Source organism: Eubalaena glacialis, chromosome 7 (assembly GCF_028564815.1).
Source record: "Eubalaena glacialis isolate mEubGla1 chromosome 7, mEubGla1.1.hap2.+ XY, whole genome shotgun sequence".
NCBI classification, from domain to species: Eukaryota; Metazoa; Chordata; class Mammalia; order Artiodactyla; family Balaenidae; genus Eubalaena; species Eubalaena glacialis.
In genome coordinates, this window is record NC_083722.1 from 69302743 (window position 1) to 69328825 (window position 26083).

At 51.8% G+C, this 26083-nt stretch overlaps 3 protein-coding genes across 18 annotated transcripts in view; 1 reads left to right on the forward strand and 2 right to left on the reverse strand.

Moving 5' to 3' along the window:
• The window catches only part of TTC21A (tetratricopeptide repeat domain 21A), a 36245-nt gene extending 31107 nt beyond the window's left edge, over window positions 1–5138 (reverse strand). For 7 of the 9 annotated variants that reach the window (XR_009701590.1, XM_061196596.1, XM_061196594.1 and 4 more), the window contains exons 1-5: window positions 4970–5138; window positions 3544–3673; window positions 2647–2757; window positions 1813–1979; window positions 16–138 (exon numbers count right to left, since the gene is read on the reverse strand). Coding sequence is in view for 8 of the 9 variants with exons in the window: in XM_061196596.1 (XP_061052579.1) it covers window positions 16–138; window positions 1813–1979; window positions 2647–2757; window positions 3544–3673; window positions 4970–4996 (558 nt within the window). In the remaining variant the exon portion in view is untranslated. The remainder of the gene's footprint in view (window positions 1–15; window positions 139–1812; window positions 1980–2646; window positions 2758–3543; window positions 3674–4969) is intronic. The other 2 variants (XM_061196601.1, XM_061196600.1) reach the window with 2 other exon arrangements.
• A 58-nt stretch (window positions 5139–5196) lies between these two features.
• Window positions 5197–16323, forward strand: GORASP1 (golgi reassembly stacking protein 1). Of its 6 annotated transcripts, none has more exons than XM_061196611.1 (9): window positions 5197–5334; window positions 9418–9503; window positions 9952–10210; window positions 11683–11769; window positions 11903–12033; window positions 12271–12493; window positions 13231–13381; window positions 13808–13960; window positions 14214–16323. In XM_061196611.1, the coding sequence occupies exons 1-9, from the start codon at window positions 5272–5274 to the stop codon at window positions 14459–14461; spliced, it is 1401 nt and encodes a 466-aa protein (XP_061052594.1). In that variant the 5' UTR covers window positions 5197–5271; the 3' UTR covers window positions 14462–16323. The 6 variants fall into 6 exon arrangements, with proteins under 6 accessions (XP_061052594.1, XP_061052598.1, XP_061052595.1 ...); XM_061196615.1 differs by having other exon boundaries at window positions 10007–10210; XM_061196612.1 differs by having other exon boundaries at window positions 9423–9503; window positions 10007–10210.
• Window positions 16317–26083, reverse strand: part of WDR48 (WD repeat domain 48) — a 43796-nt gene continuing 34029 nt past the window's right edge. For 2 of the 3 annotated variants that reach the window (XM_061196606.1, XM_061196608.1), the window contains 5 exons: window positions 24391–24496; window positions 23401–23488; window positions 20581–20657; window positions 18952–19144; window positions 16317–18344 (listed from right to left, as the gene is read on the reverse strand). In XM_061196606.1, the coding sequence (XP_061052589.1) occupies window positions 18249–18344; window positions 18952–19144; window positions 20581–20657; window positions 23401–23488; window positions 24391–24496 (560 nt within the window). In that variant the 3' untranslated portion in view covers window positions 16317–18248. Of the gene's footprint in view, window positions 18345–18382; window positions 18639–18951; window positions 19145–20580; window positions 20658–23400; window positions 23489–24390; window positions 24497–26083 lie in introns of those variants that run through there. The other variant, XM_061196607.1, reaches the window with a different exon arrangement.

Consider the following 26083-nt stretch of genomic DNA (forward strand, 5'->3'; position numbering starts at 1 on the left):
TCTTGCCCCTCCTACCTTTCCCATCAGCCCCAGAACATCTTTGGTGTCCTGAATGCCATGCTCCAGGTACTTGATGGACTTCTTCACCGTGTGGGGTTTGTCTGAGCTGAGGTCCACCCAGCCTCTGAGCACGTAGCCCTGGCATAAGAACAAGGGGAAAGGTGAAGTGCTTGGTCCTGTATCGCCTCCATCCAGCCTGCCTCTCCTGCCCACATCCCGCCCTTTGTCATTCCACTCCCTGAGGCCCTGCCGGGCACCACTGCTCCCAGATCCCAGGCGAGCCCTGCTCTCTCCCTGCAGGCCTTCGTACCTCTTGTTCCTTCGTCTGGAATCCCCTTCCCAGTACGCGCCCCCCAAACCAAGTCCCTTCATCTGATTAACCACCACCAGTCTTTAAAACCCAGCCAAGGAGGCCCCTCCTGTAGGAGGCTTTCCTTGACCTTCCAGGCTGGGTTGGGGCCCTCCCTGTGACCCTCATGGTTCTCTTGCCCCTTATGGAGGTACTATCACCTGTCTTGTCATTGTGTGTTTATCTTACACTGGGGTCAGGGCGCCAGGGTAGGGCCACTCCAGCTCTCTCCACTTCTTAGACCAGCACAGGGCCCGGCCTGCGTGGAAAGCCAGGAATGCCCTCTGAGCAGGCAAGCGGCCTTGCTGAGCTCAAGGGCCTTGGTGGCTCCCCTCCAGCCTTCACCCCACCTCGCCTGGCAGGTGCCACAGGCCAGGCCCAGGAGGCAAGGTTAGAGGGGTGCTTGCAAGACCCTGCCCTGAAGCATCTCTCACGGCCTAGAGCAGGTTTCTCAATTCTTTTCCATTATTGCCCTCCTAAGGAGACTTTTTAGTCATTTCTCCCCTAATCACTCCCTCCCCCTCCAAGAAATTTTAATATCACAGATATACCATTTATGTACTGTGTGTATATCTGTGTTTTATATACAAACAGTGAGGTTTTTTTCACCCCCTCCTCCAAGAACCAATTTTCACCCCCTTGGGGGGCTGGGGGTGATATATGCCCTGCTGAGATGCATGGCTTAGACTGAGGCTTCTAATTCTACCATGAGTACAATTCTACAGCACATGACATCCACTGCATATGAGATCTTCTGTGTGAGCCACCACTGACACCTAGCAGATCACTGCAAGGAAGGAATACAGGTCCAGTGTAGTCAGCTCATCTAGTTTTTCAAAAGAACCAAGAGGACTTCCCTGGTGGTACAGTGGTTAAGAATCCGCCTGCCAATGCAGGGGACACGGGTTCGAGCCCTGGTCAGGGAAGATCCCACATGCCACGGAGCATCTAAGCCCGTGCGCCACAACTACTGAGCCCACGTGCTGCAACTACTGAAGCCTGCGCACCTAGAGCCTGTGCTCCACAACACGAGAAGCCACTGCAATAAGAAGCCTGCGCACCGCAACGAAGAGCAGCCCCTGTTCGCCGCAGCTAGAGAAAGCCTGCGCACAGCAATGAAGACCCAATGCAGCCAAAAATACATAAATAAAATAATTAAAAAAAAAAAAGAACCAAGAAATCTGGACTTCTGGTAAAAATCTTCTGATTTCTAAATGTCAGCAAACTAATTCAAGATTTTAAAAATATATAGTGCAGGCCATAAAACCTATCTGCAATCGGACTCTATGGACAAAGGCCAGTGTGTAGTTGTCTAAACCCTGAGCCAACATGGGTCTTGTTGGTGTCTGGGTGTGGCCCTCCCCCAGCCCCAGGGCCCTCCATGGGAGTAAGGGCCACCCTTTAGGATGTGTTTGGACGCTGCTTTCTTCGGCTGTTGCCCCCACGATGCCCAGGGCCGGTACCTCTCTGGAGCTGCTGGAGACCTTCAACGTGCGGTCAATGTACTCCTTGGCCTTGTCATGGCGGCCCATGAGCCAGAGGAAGAGGCCGGCATAGTACAGGGCAGTCCCGCTGGCTGTCTTGCGGATTTCCTTCAGGCTGCTCTCAAGTTCCTGAATTGCTTCTCGGTCTGGGAATCCGAGACAGAGGAGGAAGGGGACAAGTTAGGATGGGGAGGTCTGTCTGGCCCTGCCTCTCCACGCTCTGGGCCTCCCTCAACACACGGAGCCGGCTACACGACAGCCCAGGGCCTGGGAACCAGGAACACTGGCCCGTGTGATGCCACAGGAGCTGCCCAGCCCTGGAATTGGGTTTGCTGGCTGAGATTTACCTTTTCTCCTCTGTGCCCAGCAGTTTGCTGGGCAGACAGATCAAACCTGAACCCCCCACCTCAGGCCCACAATCCATTCCAGGTGGGGAACTTGTAGTTTGTACATAGTCTCTTGGAATCTCTTCCTGACTCTAGAGAGGTGGAGATGAGGGGTAGAATTTTTTATTTTGGCTTGGTTTTTCTCGACAAGATCTTGGCAAAGGAAAGCAGGGTGTCTCCCCAGCTCTTGGGACGTGGAAGGAGGACCCCTCCCACTGTCATGCTTTCTGCCTGTGGCTCCCACTCAATTGGGCCTGGGCCTGGGGTCTTCTTTGAGGTCTCCATGGGGAGGGGAGGGGAACCACTCTTCACAGCATCTGCAGTCTCGGGTGCACACACCTCCTGAAGCCCGAGAGGGGCTATATCTCTGGAGTGGGGCTCTCTTTTCCCCGCTGGGCCAGGCCTGGCTGAGCATGGCTGCACTCACCGATGGTTTCACAGCACTTGTGAGCATAAATGAGAGCCATGACGGAGCACAGGGACACATCTGGGTGATTCTGGATGCTCTCTAGGCTGCTGATGGCATCCTGGATGCGCTCTGTGAAGACAGCCCAAGTGGTTATGCTCTGGGGCTCCATGCTCAGAGGGCAGGAGGCTCCATGGCAGACACAGGGCTGACCCAAGGCTTGGTACCACCTGACCCAAGACTTGGACTAACTGGTCCAAAAGGTCACTAGTGGCCCAAGTTCCCTGAAGACTGAAGCTTCCTGAAAGGGCTGCTGGCGCCATGGTCCAGGCTGCCAGGGGATGGAGGACTTGGAGCTGAGAGATGTACCTGTGAGTATTCACAAGGATTCCTGTAGGTCGGTTCTGAAGAAGGACCTCTGTGCATTCCCAGCTAGCTGCTCAGCTATATTTATCATTCCATGTCCACTGACATTGGCCATGGGCAGCTCAGCTGGCCCCCCCGCCCAGGACGACCTTCTAAATGTCAGTGAGTCGCACCTCCATGGGCCCCACTCCTCTCCCTGCTTCTGTCCCACACCTGCCTGTGGCCACACCTACCACTTCCTCCTTTTCTGCACTACTGGCTCTCAGTTTCCAAGCCTGGGATTGGTTCAATAATCTTGCAGTCATCTTTTCCCCCACTCATTTTACAGATAGGGAAACTGAGGTGCAGAGCAGGGGTAGTGAGGTCTCTGAGGTCTCAAAAGTCAACTAGATATGGATTACATTCTGTGGATTAACCTGGGAATCTAGCTACTGAGTGTAAGACTTTTTCCATGGGAACATGATTGGGGTAGAAGTAGGCATCCAGGTGGAGCCGGCACGTTAGTGCTGGGCTAGTGCCTAAGGTCAGAAGGCAACACTGACGAGTCTCTACCTTCCCTGAGGACTCCATAGGCTTTAAAGAACTGCAGCACTGGGTCATTGCTGAATTTTTCCAGGCCCACGGCCGCGGCCTGCTGCACATGGCGGAAGTACTTTTCTCGGCTGTAATAAATGATCCCAGCCTGCGAGGAGGAAGACACAGTTGCAATAGTCCCAGCCCCTTTTCCGTCTCTGTTCTGACCTGCTCCCTCCCCTAGTCCCTGCTCCTCTTCCAGCTCTGTAAAGAGAAGAGAAAGAATATTCAGGCCTCATCCCATTCCTCCCCAGCCCCAGGAACAGCTCCATACAGTTTTCTTGGGAAGGAGTTTGGAGACGTGTGTTTTGGAATTAACCACAGATTCTGGTTCTAATGTGATGGGGAGTTCAACTCAGGTTTTGCCTTAGGAAGGGAATAAGAGGGAAGAAAGAGGACCAATAATAAGAATCATGACGCCAGTACTTAGAGGTACAAGTTATTGTGGGCTAACCACCTGTGGGGAAGTGTACCAAGGGCTTTACGCCCATCATCTATGCATTATCCTCTCCATATCCTTCACAGTTAAGGAAGCCAAAGCCCATGGAGGCTGTGGCTTGACAAAGGTCACGCAATAAGAGGCGCTGAGATTTCAAAGCGAAGTCTCACTTCCCCTAAGGTTTGTGGGTGCCAGGGTTGGGGATAGATGTGGTTGGATTGTGAACAGCCTTGTGGGCCATACGAAAGAGCCCAGACACCATCCTGAGAGTAATAGGAAGCAGCTGGAATGGTTTTAAGCGTTGTGAGTGGGGGGGGAATGTATTCAGGTGTGTGTTTTTGAAAACACTCTGGCTTGTGTGTGTGTGTGTGTGTGTGTGTGTGTGTGTGTGTGTGTGTGTGTGTTGGGGTGGTCGTGGATGTTGGTGGTGGTGGCGGTGGCGGTGGCGGTGGCGGTGGGGGACTGCTGGTGAAGAGAGCCGAAGCAGAGAAACCAGTTGGGAGGGGGACTAGGAGACAAAAAGTGGGTGATCTCAGGAGACATTTAGGAGCTGATACTTCCTGCCGATAGACAGGATCTGGAGATGAGTACGGGAAAGAGTAAAGGCTGGGGGATCAAATGGTGGTGCGATCCACTGAGGTGAAGAGGCACAGACAGGGGAAGGGGAGATAATGGCTAGGTGATGGAGATGGGTTTTTACGCTTTGGTTTGGGGGAGCTCGGGGATAGGAATGGGTGGGGATGATGACTGTGGGCTCAGAGAACACCAGAGAGGATGCGCTTGCCACGGAGAGTGAGGCGAGAAGGGACGAAGACAGCCTGAAGCGGCCGGGGACAGCGAAAGGCGGGTGGCGGAGGCAGCACGAGCGGTCAGAGAGGTAACAGGAGAGCTGCAAGGCGCGGGGGTCACCGGGCCAGGGGCGGAGAGTCCCGGAGGGAGCGGCTGGGCAGTGCCCGGGCCACGCACCATAAGGGAGGAGTCATTGCTGCTCATCTCCGGGCACCCGCGGCTCCGAGTCCGGGTCTGGTGGTGCCTCGCGGAGCGGGATTCCCGAGTCAGGGTCCCGGTCGCGCCTCTCGCGGCCTGCAGTTGGAGGAGCGCGCGTCCTTGGAAACGGAGCAGCAGGCCGCTCTCTAAGGGCGTCATAGTTAAGGGTGGGCGTGGCCAGGCACCCACGTGACAAGGCGCGGGTAGTCGAGAGCCGAGAGGGCGAGTACGCGCTGGTGGTGCCGCGGTCCTGGGCACCGGCGCCCGAGCCGACCGTGGCCATGGGCCTGGGCGCCAGCGCCGAGCAGCCCGCGGGAGGCGCCGAGGGCTTCCACCTGCACGGGGTGAGCGGCCCCTGCGGCACCGGTGGCCTTGGCATGGCGTCCGCACCAACGTGCGGGGGACGTCCGATCACCGGCCCGGGGGCGGTAGAGGCGGGGTCCCGGCCTTAGTGCGGCCGCCCGGGGGAGAGCGATGCCCCTTCCCGGTAGGAGCCGCCGGCGAGAGATGGCGCCACGGCACTCCTGGGCCCCGGCCCGTCTGCGGCTGCGGGTCGGCCCGGCGCCAGCCCCAAGTGCCAGCTCTGCAGGAAGCTGGAGCGTTTCCTGGTCGGGTCGGGCCGCCCCGGAATGGCACTTCTCCCGGGTGAAGAGTGAAAGCACCAGGTCCAGTCGGGACGGATTTGTGCACTTGTATGATCACATTTATGATCGCCTGTTGTGCACTGCGCTCGTTACTGGGCCTGGGGAGAGAGCCAGCTAAGCCCAGGGCCCGGCTGTCCCCGCCCTTGGATCCAGGGGTCGGGGTAACCGAGTGGACGCCAGCTGCGGGGGAGCCTGCCAGCGCGCATCCTGCCTGTGGTGGGGTAGAAGACCGATGAGAACCAGCCCGGGAAAGTGGGAGCGGGAGAGCCAAGAGAATGCGGCAGAAGGCTCTGGGAGAGAGTTTGCGGGGGATCGGGGGGGAGGGCTCCCGCGGGGGAGGGCTCCCCGGTGGAACATTGCGGAGAAGCGCGGTAAGGCCGCGGCTGAGAATGTGCCTTCGGTGTTGCCACAGAGGTCTGGATGAGCAGTCCCGGGGAAACTGGAGATGGAGTGGGTTCCTAGAGCCTGAGGGTGAGGAGAGGGGCCCGCAGCAAGATGGAGATTTGGGGTGATTTGTACTACGGAGAAGGAGGGGCTGTAACAGAGATGAGAGGGGCAGGAGAGTGTCTGTCCCTGGCGCGCCGCGGGGCAGGACTCCCTTCTCCCTTGTGCACGGTGGATGGCAGCAGAGATGGGGGTAGGCAGACAGGCTTGTCAGTTTGGTGCCTGGCTGTTGAGCGGTCTCTGTATTGTGATGGGAGGCTCTGTTAACAACTATGGGGGAGGAGGGCAGCTAAAGAAGAGGTTTCCTAAAAGGAAAGCCAGGATGGCTGCAGGACCCAGAGGTAACAGATTCTGTGCTTGGTGGTGGGCTTTCCCTAGTGGACGTCATGGTGAGGCACCGGACAGAAAAGGTGGACAGTGAAATGCATGCAGCCAGAAGAGTCTTCCAACAGGTTTGATGGAAGGCAAATTGAGGATATCGACAAGGGGTGGTGGGGTGGTGGTGGTGATGGTGGTGATAGTGGTGATGGTAAGAGTGAAGATGGGAAAGGCCTGTTGGAGAGGGACAGAATGGAGAGACTGGGGAATTGGAGGTCTTCATTCACAAAACAGTTTTTTTTTTTTCCCCGTTTCATACGTGTAGCTTTATTTACTTGATGTACAATATTATATATGTGTACAATATAGTGATTCACAATTTTTAAAGGTTATACTCCATTTATAGTTATTGTAAAATATTGGCTATATTCCCTGCATTGTACAATATATCCTTATAGCCAAAACAGTGATTTTGAGCACATACACTGTGGCAGGTAGAGTTACAGGCACTGGAGATAAAGCAGTGAGCAGAAAAGATATTGTCCCTTTTCTCATGGAGTTTACATTTGGATGCCAGCAGAGAAGGAAGGGAGACAGACAGGAAATAGAAATATATGGTAGGTGGTGATCATTGCTAGCGAGAAAAATAAAGCAGGGTGAGGGGATCCAGAGTGATGAGTGGGTGCTCTTTTGTATACAGGGGTCAGGAAAGGCCTCTGATCAAGTCACGTTTGAACAGACACCTTGGAAGGAAGTAAGGAGTGGACAATACAGATATTTGGGGGAAGAGCGTTCTGGGCAGAGGGAGGCCCTGAGGTGGGATTGTGCTTGCTGGGCTTGAGGAGAAGCAAGGAGGTGGGGTTGGTGTGCTTGGATGGCGTGGCCCACGCGAGGAGTGTGCTAAAGGATGAGGCCAGGTTGCTTGGGGCCTTGCGTTTTGTCCTGAGGATTTAGGATTTTATGCTGAGCTGTGGAGCCATTGGGAGGTTTTAAGTGGAGGTGTGACATTGCCTCCTAAACATTTAAAAAAACCGAAGAGCAAGTGTGCTGCCTTCTCTAAATATTGGCGTTCCCACGGTGTGCTGGGCATGGTGGAGAAGTCACTGTCCTCGGCAGTGGGTAGGAGCAGACTCTGGGTCGGATTTCCTGGGGTCAGGCTGTTGCTGAATAACTGAGTGCTTTTCCTCCCCTGTCAGTTGGGGTTAGTGAGACGGTTAAATGACAGGGGAAGCAGGTGGTGCAGTCTTCTGGCACCCAGCCAAGCCTCAGAAGGCGTAAACTGCCATCATTGTTAATCACTCTAGGTGCCCTGATGGGAGATACAGGGGGCGGGGGGAGTGTTATGAAAGCAGCACTCATTGTGGGGCTGCGGGATCTGGGGTGATGGGAACCCCCAAGGGAGAGCCAGACAGAGGGGGCGCTTGTTGCGGGGCCGGGGGTGTGGTGGGCAGCACCGCAGGTGATTTCCGCTGTGGAGCCATAGTGGGTGATGACGAGGCCCAGAGCAAGGGGCCTTGACAAGGCCAGACTGAGGACAAGGCCACAGGAGAGGGGAGGTGGAGGCGCTGGGTGGGCTGGGAGAGGGCCGGGCCTGCGCACTGGGGGCCCGAGCCTCTGAGCCTCATTAATGATGGAGGTTGGCAGACACAGTGTTGAGGAGGATAGAGGGCAACCGGCCTCTGGAGTGGGGGCCTTACCCGAGGAAGGTGGAGTGGCCCAGAGCAGGGAGGGGCAGCTCCCCGCCAGCTCTCCCTGGCGACCTGTCCTCTGATTCTCAAAAGACCCCTCTTCCCAGCTTCCCCCTGAAGGGACGGAGGGGCAGGCTCCAAGCAGCTGCCCTCTGGGCCAGGCCAACTAGGGCTGGAGTTGGTTTCTGGGCTCATTCTCACTGGAAGCCATGGCAGCTCCTGGAGGTGGCAAGGCGGGGCTCCGTTGGTTCCACTGCCTGGAGGGAGCCCTGATTCCAGGGGCGAACTAGCCTTGATCCATAGCCTCAGCGGTAAGCTCTCCTTCAGTTTGGGGACTCCAAGACTGGAGGGGCTAGTGGGTGGCAGAAGCCATGGGGGCCTTTCCCTCAAGGAAGCATCCAGAACCTGAGGCCACATGAGCCCTGTGCCCTGTGGGCTGGGGGCCTGGCTGGTGCCTGACCAGCAGGGCATCAAGTGCTCACAGCCAAAGGCCTGAGGGTGTGGGGCCCATCTTCGGTCCAGACCTGGGGATAAAGGCTGCATTGTTTGAGCAAAGCTCTGTGAATGGGGCCTTTGAGATGGATTTCCACCATAGCTGCAAGCCTGGTTGTGGTGTTTTTGGAGACAGCAGGGAGTTCGGGAGCTGAGGGCAGGGCAGGAGCCCCTTGGGCTGGGAATGGCTCCTGGAGGAGCTGTCCTGTGGGGGGAGGTTGGATGGTGAGGGGACTCTGCACTGCTCACCAGGCTCCCTGGCTCAGGCTCATTCCAGACCCTGGGGTCTGCTCTCCTCAGCCACCCCTCCTCAACAGCTCCTATCGCCCCACCTGCGGGACTGGGCTTGGATCTGTCACCACAGGGTCAGGGGCCCTCTGGGATCTGGCCACAGGCTGCCTTCTGCACTCTGTCTTTCTGGGCACGGCCCTGGCTCCATCCATCCTGGGGTACTCCCTTCCTGTCCACATCTAAACCTTTCTGGTAAACCCTTCTGGCTTTCCAGCAGCCCCAGCCCAGGCTTCTGGGGCAGCCATCTGTGTCACCCTGTCTCCGTGTGGCCTACTGCTCTGGGTTCTCCTATGAGGCGTCTCTGGAAGCGTCTGTGGATCATGATCAGGAAAGAGTTGTTTTCCGAAAGAGGAAAACCTGTGCCCAGGAAGGTAGTGAGAGAGGATGGAGTGAACCTTGACCATGCCCACGTGTGGCCTGCCTGGAATGGTTCATGCTGGTGTCTGTGTCCTCGCCGGGACACGGGGAGTGGTGATGGTTTCTAGAATTGACGGCTGGGGGCTTCTGGGAGAGTCCCAGGGTCGGCGCAGTGACCGTGGCCTCTGTGCAGCACAGGTGCAGGAGAACTCCCCCGCCCAGCAGGCAGGCCTGGAGCCCTACTTCGACTTCATCATCACCATTGGGCACTCAAGGCTGGTGAGGCCCCCCTCCTGCCTCTGCTTTGCTTGTGTGTGTCTCCTGCTGTCCCACAGGGGCCCCAGCCCTGCTCCTGCCTCCCTTTTCTGCTGAAGGGAGGCTGAGCCCCATCTCCCCTTCTTCCTGAGCCTGATGGGGGCCCTGCCTGGAGCTCAGCTCCTGGGCTCTCAGGGGTGGTCTGGAGCAGGTGGACTCCTACTGGCTGCAAGGCCTACGGGGCCTGCCCAGAGGGGCCTGAGAGGTGTGGGAGCTCTGGAAGGGGCAGTTCAGAGTGGGCAGTGCTGCAGTGCTCTGGACCCCGGGGGCTCTTTGCTTACTTTGTTGTGTTTTCCGGGGGGACCTAAGGAGGAAGGTTTAGCAGGGCTTGGGGGTGCTGGGGGTCACAGTGGCTGCAGGCCCAGCCCAGCCACCAAGGCCCTTGCCCCATCTCAGACCCAGACTTGTCTAGGGGGCCCGGCCGGGTGTGTGTGGGGGTCCGGGAGTCAGCCCCACTGCCCCTGCAGAACAAGGAAAATGACACGCTCAAGGCCCTGCTGAAGGCCAACGTGGAGAAGCCGGTGAAGCTGGAGGTGTTCAACATGAAGACCATGAAGGTGCGCGAGGTGGAGGTGGTGCCCAGCAACATGTGGGGCGGCCAGGGCCTGCTGGGCGCCAGCGTGCGCTTCTGCAGCTTCCGAAGGGCCAGCGAGCACGTGTGGCATGTGCTGGTGAGTGGGCGGGGCGTATGGGATGGGTGTGGGGTGGGGGCCTCCCGGGAGAGGCCAGCAGGCAGTGGGTCTGTTAGAGGGTCCCAAGGGCAGGGTGTGGTCTCCCCTCTCCAGTGTCCCAAAGAGGGCAACTCCTCTCAGCCCAGCAGTGCCCTGTGACTTTGGGCATTTTCTTACCCTCTAGACGTTGGCTTCTTCTTTGGAAAGGTGGGGACGCCATCTGCTGGAAGCTTGGTTGTACTGCCAGAAGGTGGCTGCTGCTGCTGCTTTAGTCTTTATCTAAAAGAGTGGTTTTTTTGGTATACTCTAGGGGAGGGGTCCCCAACCCCAGGGCCGCGGACCGGTACCGGTCCCCAGCCTGTTAGGAACCGGGCTACACAGCAGGAGGTGAGCGGCAGGCGAGCGAGCAAAGCTTCATCTGCTGCTCCCCATCGCTCGCGTTACCACCTGAACCGTTAGCACCCCCGCCGTCCGTGGAAAAATTGTCTTCCACAAAACTGACCCTTGGTGCCAGAAAGGTCAGGGACCGCTGCTCTAGGATATACCAGTATATTATGGTTTTTTTTGGCAGGTCCCCTGAGAGCACCTTTGGGCACTGGGCTGGTGCCTAGGGTCTGAACCTTAATAAATCTCCGTGACTGAGTTGTCACAGATGTTGCTGTTAGTGTTCGTTCACAGACACACATGCACACATGACATGCACAGTCACTGATGGGGCCCGAGTTCTCGAATGCTCGGTCCTACGGCTTGATGGACAGAGGGTGCCCTGAGCTGGAAATTGGCTGATTTGGTTTCTAGCCCCCTCTATTGCCCACTGACTCCTCGCGGGAGCCTTCTCAACCTTTTCAGCCAGCCTCAGTTTGTCCATAAGTGCAATGGGGGTGGTGATGCAAATCCCTCTATATTTCCCGGGAGACTGGGGGTTGGGTAGTGGAGCTTTCCAAGGGAGAAGGCAATCCTCGTACCCACTTCTCACCACCCTCTCCTTCAACCTCCCCCTACCCGCCACCCCAGGGGTCTTCAGTTCTGTGCCTGCAGCTGTAACAATGCAGTTGGGCACTTACTGTGGGCCAAGGTGTGGTTTTCATTCTGTGCATATATTATTTTTTTTAATCTTCTCAGCAACGGTTGAGTAAGTCCTACATATCCCACTTTTAATTGTGGGGAAACTGAGGCCGAGGGGTTAAGTGTTTATCCACAGCGCCCCAGCTAGCCGCTGGTGGAGCCGGGAGTTGGACCTAGGTGGTCAGATGCGGGAGCTCCTGCCTGTGGCACGGTGCTGCCCTCTGCTGGACAGGCTGTGGACCGGGGGAGGCAGGGGAACCAGGGGCTGGGCTGGGAGAGTCTGGGCTTGAGGTCCTGGCCTGGGGACAGAGGACAGGTGGAGAGGCAGATCCTGGAGAGGCAGCTTCCCACCTGCCGCCCCCCAGTAGCAAGGCCGATAGTTGGATAGTTCGTGATTCTTTCCTCAGGATGTGGAACCCTGTTCCCCTGCCTTCCTTGCTGGCCTGCGCCCCTACACCGACTACGTGGTTGGCTCAGACCAGATCCTCCAGGAGGTAAGGAACCACGGCCTTCCCCCCAGCCCCCTGGATGGGGTGTGGAGAGATGGGTGCTGTCCATGACAAGCGTCTTGTGAGGCTTCCCATCCCAGGGTGGGAGCAGGGCTCAGGTGCCATGTGTCTGTCGTAGTCCGAGGACTTCTTCTCGCTCATCGAGTCCCATGAGGGGAAGCCCTTGAAGCTGATGGTTTATAACTCCGAGTCCGACTCCTGCCGGGAGGTGACTGTCACTCCCAATGCAGCCTGGGGTGGAGAGGGCAGGTATTTCCTGGGGTTGCAGGGCTGCAGGGTGGGGCCCTGGTGGGGCCGTGGGGGACCCTGGCCATTGGGCATGGACCTGGAGTCCCATGGTAGGGATGGAGGGCTGGGCCCTGGGCCCAGGGATCCTGAGGCTGACAGTTGGTCCATGAGGCCCCCTCATTGCTGGTGGATGGGGGTGGCAGTGATAGGAAGGGCAGTGGGACAAGCCCTGGAGTGAATGTTTCTGGTCTTCGGCAGCCTGGGCTGTGGTATCGGCTACGGGTATCTGCACCGGATCCCAACCCAGCCTCCCAGCCACCACAAGAAGCCACCTGGTGTTCCGCCACCTGGTGTTCCGCCACCTGGTGTCCCGCCGCCTGGTGCCCCACCATCTGGTACCCCACCACCTGGACCCACCCCCCAGGACTCTCCTGCCCCTTCTGGCCTGGAGACAGGCTCCAGGCAGGGTGACTATGTGGAGGTACGTGGGGAGCACCTGCCAGCTGTGGCGAGAGGGGAGCTTCATGTGGGCAGAAGGGCCTGCAGCTGGGAAGAGAGGACACTGGGGGCTGTCCTCACTGGGGGCCTGTCTGCAGAGCCCTTGGGAGGCCCATCTGCTTGTGGGACCCAGTGGGAGCAGATGGGCCCATCCTGGGACAGTGGAACCTACTTTGGTTCTGCCACTTGGGTCTGGAGGTGAGGGTAGTGAGGCACTGGTTGTTATTTTCATTTCATGACTGGGAAACTGAGGCTCAGAGGTGGGCAGAGCCTTGTTCTGTGCCTCCGTGAGTCTGTGGTAAAGTTAGGCCAGGGGCTGGGTGTCTGTCTGGGTCTGCAGCCAGATCGTGACTGTTGAGAGGTCCCCCAAGTGCCTCTGGGCATCGGGCTGGTGCCTGGGGTCTGCACGGGGGCCCTTGGGGACTGCTCTCCAGGCATGGACTCTTCCTGTGGGTCATGGATGGGGCTCCGTCAGGTGGGCCCTTGGGGCTGCTCAGCAGAGTGGGAAGGGTTCCCCGAGTCCATGTCCACACTGCACGGGAGGCCAGCCAGGCCCCTCTTGCCTGACTTCACATCTGCTGCAGAGGAAGCGGCAGATGCCCAGGGCTGTTTGCTTCCTCGGGCTGAGCGGTGCGCCCGGTGGGTGTGAGCTGGCGGTTAGGTTGGACTACCCTGTCCAACAGGCCTCTCCTGTTCCTTTTTTTCCCTGGCTCCCCGTAGGCCCTGCTGCAGGCACCTGGCTCCTCCAAGGAGGAACAGCTCCCTGGGCCCGAGAGTCCTGGCCATGGCACTCCAGACCTTGGCGACCTTCCCCGTTCCATGGAGATTCCTCTTCAGCCTCCGCCTCCACTGCAGCGAGTCATGGACCCAGGTACTGAGCAGGCTGAGAGGAAGCTGAGGGCCTGCAAGCCCTGTGCCGGAGCGGGTCCGAAGCTCTGGGCTGGACTTCGGCAGACCCACTGAGCCCTCCTATCTGATATCTGCCAAGATAACTGCAGGTGATCCAAGAGGAGAGAGGGGGCCTGCTCAAGGTCACACAGCACACTGGGCACAGAGCAGGGTCTGGGCCCTCTGCCACTGGGCTATTCCCATGATACCCAACCCCAGGCCCCTTTCTTTCCTCAGAAACCGGCAGTGGGGAACCTCTGGGGTTGGCTGGGGGCATTGCCACGGGCTGAGGAGGTTACAGTCTCTGGCCGGGCCAGATGCCCCAGGAATAGGGCGCCGTGAGCCCAGGGCGCTGGCCTTCCAGTGGTCAGGGTTTTGTTCTGGCAGAGAACTGCGCACCTTCCCCTAGGCTTCCTGGACGTGTCCGGCATCTCCCTCTTGGACAGCAGCAACACCAGCGCCTGGTCTGGCCTGCCCTCCTCCACAGAGCTGACCTCCACTGTGGTCTCAGCCTCAGGGCCGGAGGACGTCTGCTCCAGCAGGGGTTCTCGTGAGCGTGGCGGTGAGTGGCCGGCCGGCACCTTCGGAGGCCTTCTGGGAAGGGCCCCGGGTTGTGGGGAAGGTGGCCCTGAGTCTCTCAGCTGGGTTAGAGGCTGGCCTGCAGGTGGAATGCAGCCGCATCAAGGCATTTGTACGCTAAAGCGCCCATCCCCCATCAACGCTGGGGGTGGGAGTCGAGGGTCAGCGGGGTTACTGCCCCAGGCTACACTGGCCCTGGTCTGTGGGCCTCCTCAGCCCCACCCCGTGTGTTTCAGGTGAGGCCACCTGGTCTGGGTCAGAGTTTGAGGTCTCCTTCCCAGACAGCCCAGGCGCCCAGGCGGACCACCTGCCTCAGCTGACACTTCCCAACAGCCTCACCTCTGCAGCCTCACCAGAAGATGGGCTGTCCGCTGAGCTGCTCGAAGCCCAGGCTGAGGAGGAGCCAGCAAGCACAGAGCGCCTAGATTTCGGGGCAGAGGCTGAGGGGGCAGCCAGCCAGGCACAGCTCTCCACCCCAAAATAACACCCCAGGCTCTAAGAAGGGCCTCTGATGGCATTTCATGAGGCCCAGAAGTGGGAGGCAGCTCAGGCCACACTGCGTGGCCAAGCCCCCTGCATTACGCTTCCTAGGCTGCTGCTGACGGGGGTGGGGGGTGGTGTGGCTTGTGTCCACTCAGACCCTACTGGTCTCCAAGAGGTGACCTCCCAGCATTCATTCTGCCTGATGGTCCTGCCTTTGGGGAACTGGCCACTTGTTTGAGAATCTCAAGTACTTTTTGGGTAGTAGGGGGCTGGGAGTAGCACCCAGGTTAAATAAGTTTTCCAGGAGCTAGGGTAGGAAAGCAAAGGATTCTTTGCCACTTGGGTAGGGCGTGGAACTTCAGTGGGTAGAGTAAGAGGAGGCCGCGGGCCTTGGGGAAGGGCATCTTTTGGCCATGTACCCACTGCTTGCTCCTGCTCTGGTCACTGTGGCTGCACAGAAGGTAGCAGAGTCCAGGCGCCATCAGGTGTGAAGATGGGGTGAGGGACAAAGGGGTTGGTGTGGAGTGTTTGCCTAATCGCTCTGTAGGGCTTGCAGTGATTCTTTCCACAGAGCTCAGCCAGCTCTATCTGTAATGGAAGGCACCCCCAAGCCCTGGGGACCTCTGCCGCTCCAATTACTATCTCACTCTGTGCTACACTGCACAGTTGGCTCATGCTGACCGCATATTCCAGCCATGGTTGGAGGAGAGGCAGTGAACTTGCCCACCTCTTCTGAGGGAGGATGGTTGGAAATTCTAGGCCCTTCAGCACACTCACCTGTGCTTGGACCACGATGCTGCTTCTTCCCCACCGTCTACACCCTACAGACCTAGTGTCCCCAGTTGTGACTCCTGTCAGCTCCCAAACTTTTACAACCATCTCTTCTAAATATACAAGTCATCCAGCTAGCCCCAGTGGTGAGTAAGAGTTACAAATTTAAGTTCACCATCCTAAGCAGACTCTCAGCCAGTCCTCCCGACTGGAGTTCTTTACACACAGCTCCCACTCCAAGGGGAAATGAGAGGCCTGGACAAGATTGAGTAAGGGCCCTTCTGTTCTTCCCTATAGTACGGGAGAGGGCTGTTCCCTTCACCTCCAGTGCCTTGGGAGGCTAAGACTGGGTTGGGTCTTTTGCTCTGCCTTGTTCCTGCAGGAAGAGGAGGGCTCCATCCAGGGATGGCCCCTCATCACTTGAAGTCCTCTCCTCTTTGGCTAGAGTCCCTCACCTTCCCACAGCCCTTGCTGAGTACCATGAAAGCTGCCTCTGGCCTGGCCTTCTAGCCTCGGCCCAGTCGAAAGTCCCACCTTTACCATTTGATTTGGAATGTGTGCACTTACAGGGAATTCAGAGCTTTCTTAGGCTCATAGGACAAGGACTGTCTGCTCTGGGGGGCACAGACCAAGTATATGGAGGGAGGGCCCCAAACCAGCAAACACTTCGCTTCTAGCACTGTGACTACATTTAAAAAGCAAGTCTTTGTCAAGTCTACCAGAGCAGCTGATAAGCCCGCAGAACAGGGAGGCATTGTGTCCAAAGCCAGTGTTGGAGCCTGGTTCCTGGATTGTCTGGGAGCCCAGTGTCTGCCTGCAGCAATCCAGGAAGTAGAAAAGAATCACCAAGGGCCTGTTCTGAGGCCAGCTTCCCTTCACTGTAGCCTGGCAGTCCGACCCAGAGTCACCCTCACCCAAGGGACCTGGTTCTTCCCTCCCTCACTTTCACACACTCCCCTCCTTAAATTGGGGGATAAAATGGATATCAATGCTAATTATTTCCAGGGTAAACAAAACCAGAAATTTCTTCCTTTCTCTGTAATCTATGAAGGAAAATGACAAGTGAAAATAAATGTGTACTACACTTTGAAATATTGTAACTAAAGCCTTTATTCTATACAACTGTGAAATACAGATTTTTACCCTTTTGGCATTGCAGACTGTCAAGATTTTCTGGAAACTATTACTGGTTTGACTGGAACAACAAAAAAAACCACAACCATGCTGGGGGTGAGATCTATGACGGGAAGGGAGCACAGCCGCCCCTCGAGGCTCGGCACACAGGGCAGCATGGCCCAGCGAGGCCCATTCCTTCAGCCCAAGGGCCCCTTGTGCAAACACAACTGAGGGCTGGTAAATGAGTTTTTTTTTTTTTTTTTTTTTGCCATTAATTCACAACTATTGCTAAAAAATGTGCACCAAAAGCGCACTGTTGTATTCAACAGATAGAAAGGATTTTTAAAAACAGCCGGTTGCTCTCTGCATAAGGGAGACAGGCTCACTGGAGATGTGGCGTGTCTTTGCGCACTTCTTCAAAGTGTGGCGGCAGTGACCAGCCCACTTTCCAAAGGAGGCTGACCAGCAGTGAGGAAACCCTGTCTCTACGGTTGTGCCGGTCGGAATATCTCAGATAGTGAGGTCTGGACTCAGGCCACCAGCTGCCTCCAGCTGAACCTGTGAAGGCGTAGAAAAGAAAAAACCTTCCCCACCCCCTCCCCAGTCCCTGCTGTTGTGGGGACGGGCCACGCTGGGGAGGCAACTGGACTGGAATAAACTGCCCTCTGAAGGCACTTGTGCTTCTGGCTTCATCCAGGAGGCTTGTCTTACGTAGTTTTATGGGGGTGGACCATTGTTCTATTCCAAATACAAATGACCTTGGGGAGAATCCAAAGTATTTTTTTCTGCCAAAAGTTGAAGTATTTATCCCCAATAAGTTATATTCTGTACAAGATCCAAATGATTCTATGAAAGCTTTAGATTGTTAGAAAGAACAGTGAAAAGAAATCTGGATACAGGTACAACAACAACAAAAACCTGCATATAAAACTGGAAAAAACAAACATGTATACTTCCAGGACGTGAATATCAAATTAACTCACTATGATACCCTTTTACTCTGACACCATAAATATTAGGTAGCATTTAAATGAAGTTAAAATCTCATCACAGTCTTAAGTTTTGATGGTGTCACGCTGCTCACCCAGAGCAAGAACCTGTGGTGTCACCTGGCTTTGCCCATAAATAAAACGACACAGTGGAGGAAGGAGTAAGAGAGCTGCACCTCCCTGTGGCCGCCACCCAGTCCGGGCACCGTGGGGGTATCACCGCTGGGCACAGGCTGGGCGTACTCTAGGCTGGCAGTCCTAGTGCTGTGATCCAGCACCTGGAATTTCAACAGATCTTCCTACAAGAACACATCTGAGATGCAATATTAAAAACAAGCCCAACAATAATCATTTATTATGAAATGGGCTGGCTCTCGAATTGTGCAGCAGCAAATTCCTATTAAAAGTAACTGTCTTAAATGGTGAAAACAATTTGTTTTTTTTTAATGACAAACTTGGAAAAAGCCTTCATAGGTACTGCATGAATGGAATGTACTCTTAGCAAAGCTCAAGAGTGTGGGTTTGGAGTTGAAACACAGTGACAGATGTGGCCCTACCAATGTGTTTCTAACAAGTGCTAACAGATCAAGATAGGGTCCTTTGAAACAAAAGGAGGAAGCAAAGTCTGCGCTGGCCTGTCGTTAGTTCTCTGTACACCTCGCAAGACACAGTCTGCTCGGGGCTCTTCTGCTCTGGCACTCTGCCTTCCTGGGGACAGCTTAATCTACACATGGAGACTGGTTTCTGTATTACATCTCGATTAGTCACTTCAATTGAAAGAGAATCTTAGTCCATACCAAATCGGCCGTTAGAAGTCTTGTTCCCGTTGGGGCTCAGTGGGCTTCCTAGGACTACTCTTGGGGCCATAGAGGAAGGTCAGTAAATGAATACCCAGGAGCGTTCACCCACCCTTCACGTGGACTTCTGACGGTAATGGAGGGTGAGGTCACCACCACTCTTCCATATGAAGTGTTTCACTGTTCGAAGGTCCATATTTGGATCCAAAACCTGAATAGCAAAAAATGAGTAATAAAAAAGGTATCTAATATCTAAGGCTTTTATCGTTAACTCTGGGACTCTCCTCGCCCATGCCTGGTGGCCTATTCTTGCTGACACAGCTGCCTTGTAAGCAGGCACGGATCTGGGCATGGTAAGATGTGCAGCTTGTGTGGCTAGGCCAGACAGGCCATGTTCAGCCATTCCTCTGAAGAAATACCTTGAGTGCATCTTCATTTACAACATCTCCATCGATGCTCCACCCACCTCCACTTCAAATCTTAAACTAATGTGGCAGATGCTGCCCTGCAAATAAAGACGAGCATGTATCTTTCTTGTCAGAAAAAAAAAAAGCCACCAGCACATCCACATTTGTCTGTGTGTGCATTTAAGTCTCCATGTCCCTTTCCTGAAAACTGCCCCAGGGATAAATGGAAGCTTTAGGGTGGGCTATAGAGCCCTTCAGAAGGGGCCTCACAAATAGGTGGGAGAGACCCAGTGCTCCTAAAAGCAAAAGCCCCCCAAAGGCAACAGACTTGGAAACTACGATCCTACCACATGATGAAATTCTGAGCACCAGCACTGGAAAAAATGGGGCTGTGTCCGCAAGTCCACTTACCTGGTCCTGGCACAAAAGTTCAATTTTCTCCTCTGCCAACACAGCAATATCCTCTTCTTTTTCCTGTTCTCCTGGTTTTTCATTATTAGAAGAGCTAGTGGTTTGAGACTCATTATCCAAGTTGATGATTTTCTCATAGACGTGTTCCATTACTTTCCGGACTTGAAGCATGTCACTAGCAGAGAGTCTATCTCTGTAAAAAGCAAGGGCAGATTGTGACATCAGGAAATCACTGGATATTATCTCTTCCATATTTTTTGGTATTAACATTTGACAAAGATAAAACACACCACAGAAACCTAAACCAATAAATGTTCTTAGTCACTGCCGTAATCCATTTTTAGAATCGCCAATAGATTTTCTATAGTGTCCTCCCCTAAGACAGATTATGTGCAAATAAATGAGATTAAATACATAACTCTTAAATCTTCTATATACATAAGGAATAGCCTTCTGGGTTTTATTCCCTTAAAGACTTTCCCAGAGCATGGGCAAACTAAATGCTCCTGGAAGGGAAGGCAGCCCCTGGTGCTTACCAGGCTCTGATGATATATGTGCTCATTTCTCCCAAGGCTTCCTCCTCCTATAGCCAAGCCCTTGAGTTTCAACTGCCTGTCTGATCTCCAGACCTACCAACACAACAGTTGGCTAGGCAGCTCCAGATGGATGTCCCAAAGGCACCTCAAACTCTACATGTCCAAAACTAGATTCAGCAATTTCCTTACCCCCAAACCTACTTCTGTATCTCTGACATCAGTTAATAATGGTCAAACCAAGTAGCTAAGGCTCATACTCTGAAAGCCATCCTGAACTTCAGTCATTAAACCTAGCTGAAGTGTATCTAGAACTTGCTTTAAAATAATCGTGTGTGTGTGTGTGTGTGTGTGTGTGTAGGCAGATGGGTTCAGTGGGAGGGAGGGCAGGTAGAGGTACAGATGAAACAAAATGTTTAGCCATATGTTGAGAATTATTTAAGCTGTGTGATGGGATAATGGGGTTCATTCTCCTATTCTCTTTTTTTGCATATGTTTCGAAATCTAACAAAAGGTTTTAAAGTCCTGCTGATTCTACTTGCTGGGATACACATCAGTGAAACCTTGAATGTCCTTTCTGACTTCCCTCCTAGCATCTCCTGGCCACCCCTCCAGCCTATGCTGCAGCTACATAGGTTCTTGCCAATTTCAATATCTTATGCAGGCTCCTACTTCCACATCCCCGATCGAACCATTTTCTGGACCTGGAATATCTCTCTTTTGAAGTTCTTTCCATCCTTACATGTCCAGCTCAAATTCCATGTCCTTCAAGAAAGCTTTCTAGAAAGCTACAGCCAAAAATTAATTTCTTTCCCCTACACTCATCATTCCCTAAGTATCCATAAAAGCAGTTACTATACACAGATTGTGTCCTAAACTATGAGAGACAAAATCCATGTTTTACTTATTTTGAATAACTGCAGCTGGCCACAGTAGGTACTTGGTATATGGTTAAATTATATAAACTTTCAATATTATGAAATTAGCCTTAGATCTAGTACTTGCCTCCTGTGCTATAAAAGCAATTATAAGGAATTTTTTAAAATCTCTGGCAATAAATTAGATCAAAGTATCACACGACACTCCATTTACTTACTTTTTTAAGGTTTTTGCTCCTGAAGATGCATGAGGTTGGAGGTAGAAAGGAATTTTGTTGAATTTGGGCATATTTTTCTGAAACATTAAAAGTGAAAAAAGGTAAAATAGTTTCTATTAGCTGATAAACTAAAATGATGTCAACAGGAAAACTATCCACAAGTTAACAGTTATTTTACAATTAAAAGTGACTGTCTATGAAATTTTTTTTTTTTTACATTTATTTATTTAATTTATTTATTTTTGGCTGCGTTGGGTCTTCGCTGCTGTGCGTGGGCCCTCTCTAGTTGCTGCGAGCGGGTGCCTCTCCCCACCGCAGTGCGCGGGCCTCCCACTGCAGTGGCCTCCCTCATTGCGGATCACGGGCTCCAGGTGCGTGGGCTTCAGCAGTTGCGGCACGCAGGCCCAGTAGTTGTGGCTCACAGGTTCCACAGCACAGGCTCAGCAGTTGTGGCACACGGGCTCAGCTGCTCCGCGGCATGTGGGATCCTCCCGGACCAGGGATCGAACCCATGTGCCCTGCATTGGCAGGTGGACTCTCAACCACCGCGCCACCAGGGAAGCCCCTGAAATTTCTAATAAGCTATCAAATTATCTACGTCAGCCTTAGTGAAAAGGTATCAGAAAAGTATAATGTTTCATTTTGTAATAAAAGATACATAAAGACAAATTATATGCAATGTCAGTGGCAATATGAAATTGCAGCATGGATCTTCTCAATTAACAATTCAAGGAATGAAAAGGAAACAAATTTTAATTCTTTAAGCCATACAAACCAAAATCTGAATTCTACATTAAAATGCCCAAACAAAAAATTAAGTGTCTTGAGAGAAACCCACAACATTCACCTTTGAGCAAAACCATACACTCTACGTTGGGGAGGCCCATTATCCAACTGAAAAGGCCAATCAAAGTCCTCCCACTTTCATTTCCTCTGACATCAGAGTGAGGTCTGAGGTTTTAAATGAGTGGAAACTTCAGCCAACCACCTAGATGTCCACCATGAGGTAAACCACATACTTAGATGAAGGTAAAATTAATTGGTCATCTTTTCTCTGGGGGTTAATCCTCTCCGAGCCTCCATGTCATATCCTGTCTGGATGTCTCCTCTGAGGAATAAGCCACAGGCCTAAGGTCAGCAATGCATCTAGGTGAGTTTAACACTCAAAGGAAGTTGTGGTTTATGGGGAGCTCGGATTTAGAGAAGACCACAGAATATCTATCAGGTGTCAGACCGGTTTTAAGTTCTTGGAGGTATATCTGGGACAGAAAATGAATTTTCTGCAGGTTCTAGAGATTAAATCTCTTTTCATATGGCTTTAGAAATATAGGTCAACAGCACATAAAAGAGTCTAGAAACAGACCCATGTGTGTATAGAAATTTAGTATATGATAAAGATAGCATTTCAAATTAGTAGGGAAAGTTTAGATTATTCAATAAATCGTGTTGGCACACTGGCTATCCATTTGGAGAAAGTTAGCATTCCACTTCACACCAAACAATAAATTCTAATAGACTGAAGATCTAGACACAAACCATTATCATAAACATACTAGAAGAGAATACAAGAGAACATTTCTGCTACTTTGAAGTGGGAAATACCTAAGCAAGACATGAAACTCAGAGCCATAAAGGATCAACCTGGTCATATAAAAATTAAAACTTTTTGCCTGCCAAAAGACATCGTGAACAAAGTAAAATTCAATTGAGAGGCAAGATAATAGTCAAGATAATAGTCAAAGGGTTAATATTGAATATGAACAACTCCTACAAGTCAGTAACAAAGACAAATAACCCAATAGAAAACTGAGTAAAGAATACAAACAGGCAATTCACAAAAGAAGAAATAAAAATGGCCAACGTGAAAAGATGCTTAACCTCACCACAAATTAAAACAAAACAAAAAAACACATTAAAACGAGATAATATCTGCCTATAAAAAAAAAATCTGCCTATCTTTCAGCAAAGATTAGAAGTATCCAGCATTGGTGAGGGTGTGCGGTACTGGGCACTCATACACTGCTGGTAAGAGTGTAAACTGGTACAGCCTTTGTGGAGGGCAATTTGGCAATATCTATCGAAATTTAAAATGTGCATACCCTTTGATCCAGCAATTCCACTTCTAGGAATTTATCCTAAAAAGTACACAAAGATGTATGTACAAGGATGTTCACTGAAGCATTGTTTGTAACAGAAAACATTGGGTACAACCTAAATGTCCATTTATAGGGACTGGCTAAATAGATCTTGGTACATTTATACAATGGAATACCCTGCACTCATTAAAAAGGAATGATCCATATACAGACATGAAAATATGTCCAAGATATATTTTTAAGTGAGAAAAAAAAAACCAAAAAAAAAATCAAGTTGCAGAACAGTAGATATAGTAGGAGATTTTGTGCAAAATAAAATGATCTATACACACACACATATATACACAAATAATATATGCTTGTGTACACACAGAAAAAAGTACTGAAGGCTATGCATTAAACTATTAATATTTACTACCTCTGGGAAGAAGAATAGGGAGTGAATAAAAGAAAAACAGTGATTGGGAAAGGGAAGGGAATTTCACCTTATTCATTTATTGTTTTCTTTGATAAGCATGTATTATTTATGTAATTTAAAGACATAAAGAGATATATAAATAATTATCAATACTTCTTCTGCAACTTCGGAACTGCAGGGAAGCAGAAGAGGATTCCACTTGGTAGTCTAGTTTTAATTAAAGATTACACAGTCTAAAGTAGTTCTTAATTGTCTTCATGATTTGGAAAAAAATAAAAGGGCAAAGTGGGAATGAAGGATACTTACATCCACAGTGATGTCAATTACCCATTGTGGCACTGTCTCATTCAGAAGCATGGACTCAGTCTCACCCCCCGAGTCTCGGCAGAGCAGCCTACACATAATCCATCAGGTAGTAAGTGACAAAACAAGCACAGATCCCAAAATCATTGTCAATAAATGTTAGGGGGAGGGACCGTTATAGAGTTCATTTAGGATAACCCTCACTTGACAGCTGAGGAAATAAAGTGAAGGCAGGCAGAATGACTCACTCTGCTAAGAGGGAGAGCAAGCCCTAAAACTCAGGCCCCCAGATTTTGAGGCCAGACATACACTACAGCTGCCTGACTCCCTGGGTGAGGATAGGAACCTGGGTGTAGGCAAAGTACTTGAGAAAGGTCGTCTGCCAGTGCTATAGAGTGTGGCACTCCACACACAATGGGGGTCAGGTTTATTTTTGGTAACCACACTCTCAGGAAACCATCATAAAGGAAGAAAATTCTGCCCTCAAGGGCAAGACAAACAATCTTCTTACTTCTGGCCCTACAGAAGACTCTAGTAGGCTTTCCCCCATGACTCTCCCTGGGCCTTGGCTGGCAACTTGGAGACGAAGCCAGTCTAGCTCTTGTGTGCAGAGCCTCATGAAGGACTGCCTCACGCCTCAGGTCGGGCCACTGTTGGGCACAACAGTTCCCAAGAGCAGCCCAGTCCATCTCCCCTGGCCCAGCCTGAGGGAAGTTATCTACTCTGATTCTGTCCTGTGGGCAGGGACTTCTGGTGATGGTTTCCTGCAGAAACCACTAAGAAGCTGCCTCAAGGCAAGGTATCAACCTCATTTTAACACTAGAGGCTCAGCTCGCAATTAGAATGGGGTCTAATAGCACCAGACACTTAACTATGTCATGGAGATGAAGAAGCTTCCAAACCCCTGACACCCCTAGAAGTTAAAAATAAACATGTGCTTGAATGAATACTTCTTGGCAAACAGGATGCCTTCTTAGCCCTTCTTACCCATACCTGAACAAGGTGCGACCTCCAGCTTCACCAAAGATCACAGGAGTGTGCGGGGGCACCTGGAAATAGCCATTTCCCTTCTGTACTCGGTTCTCCTGCTCCCCATTTACTAGGAAAAGGTACAGATGGTGTCAGGATCCAGAGTTAGTGCTAAAAACACAGACTCTAAACATTTCGTTTCCACAGAGCCCAACCATTGCAAGATTTTTTAAGTCAAAATCCTGTACGTCAGTCAGAGACAAAAATAAAGGTAAAAAAACAAAGTTAAATTCTTGAAAATAAGAAATATGGCAACTTGGGATGTACCTCATGAACATTTTAGAGGATTTTAACAGAAGAGATTAATGTTTGAGATTTGAAACAAAAAACATAACCGTCTATTTCAGCCACAGGTAAGTACAGGACAGCCTCTTTATAAACGATGATTTGCTCTTTTTTTGTTGCGGGGACGGGATGGGGCCGGTAAAATGCCGAGCTCAGAAAAATTTCTGTCAGAAAAAACTTTATGGTTAACGGTAGCCACAACTAATGGCAGAGGTATTAGTGAAAAACAAAACCTCAAAGAGGTCATAATCTCATTTTTACTGCTCTCCGCAGACTTCATTTCACTCGCTTTCTTTGTAATCTTTTGAACAGAGTGCCGTCGACCCCCACTCAAGTGCCAGCTTGTGCATAAACACTTCCCTGACGAATCTGGAAGCAGTCTTGCCCTCTGCAACCTTACAGCACTCTCAGAACCTCTCTCACAGCACCTACTCTCTGATCTCATAATGCTGATGTAAGCGGCCCTTTGCCCAACCAGAATGCCAGTCCCTGAAGGGCAGGGTCCACGCCCATTTATCTTTATTACCCCCACCTGCAACACAATACAGGCCTCAGAATACTTGAGCTGCTCCCCAAGTATAATCTAAGCAGCTCTTGAGTATCCACTGAGCATGGTGCAGGTGTAGCAGAAGATTACCAGACACGTAGAGTGTGCAGTGTCCTGAGCTCTGGCTGGGTCCTGCCCTGCCTTTACTATGCCAGTTTGATTTTAAGGATGATTTGGGGTTTCCCGTGACTTTTTCTTTATTCCCCCAACCAAAGCTTGGATCCAAGAGGTGCTGATTATGCCACTGTTTTGTTTTGGTTTTTTTTTGATCTTTTTTTTTTTTGAATTTTATTTTATTTTATTTTTATAGAGCAGGTTCTTATTAGTCATCTATTTTATACATATTAGCGAATATATGTCAATCCCAATCCCCCAATTCATCACACCACCCCTACTCTGTGCCACTGTTTTTTGTTTTGTTTTTAAAGATTTTTTTTGATTTTTTTAAAGTCTTTATTGAATTTGTTACAATATTGCTTCTGTTTTATGTTTTGGTTTTTTGGCTGCGAGGCATGTGGGATCTTAGGTCCCAGACCAGGGATCGAACCCGCACCCCCTGCATTGGAAGGCAAGGTCTTAACCACTGGACCACCAGGGAAGTCCCTGTACCACTGTTTTTTCATTACTTAATATTTATTATTGGCTACTTGGGCCTCTGAGGGCACCCTGTCCTGTTACAGATGGAGACAGACAAGCCAAGAACAGGAAATGACATGCCCATAGCTACATGGCTGATAAATGGCAGAGCCCATACCAGAACCTAGCTTGCTCAATCCTCCGTGAAGAGATATTTCCACTGAATTTCCCTGGCTCACAGCCCACTGT

What these genes read in the sequence shown, in the direction of transcription:
- GORASP1 (XM_061196610.1), top strand. Translation starts at nt 9,270, where the DNA reads ATGCCCACGTGTGGCCTGCCTGGAATGGTTCATGCTGGTGTCTGTGTC. An exon ending in CAGACCAGATCCTCCAGGAG is followed by an intron (nt 11,770 to 11,902) that starts GTAAGGAACCAC and finishes TGTCTGTCGTAG; the next exon opens with TCCGAGGACTTCTTCTCGCT. An exon ending in GCAGCGAGTCATGGACCCAG is followed by an intron (nt 13,382 to 13,807) that starts GTACTGAGCAGG and finishes ACCTTCCCCTAG; the next exon opens with GCTTCCTGGACGTGTCCGGC.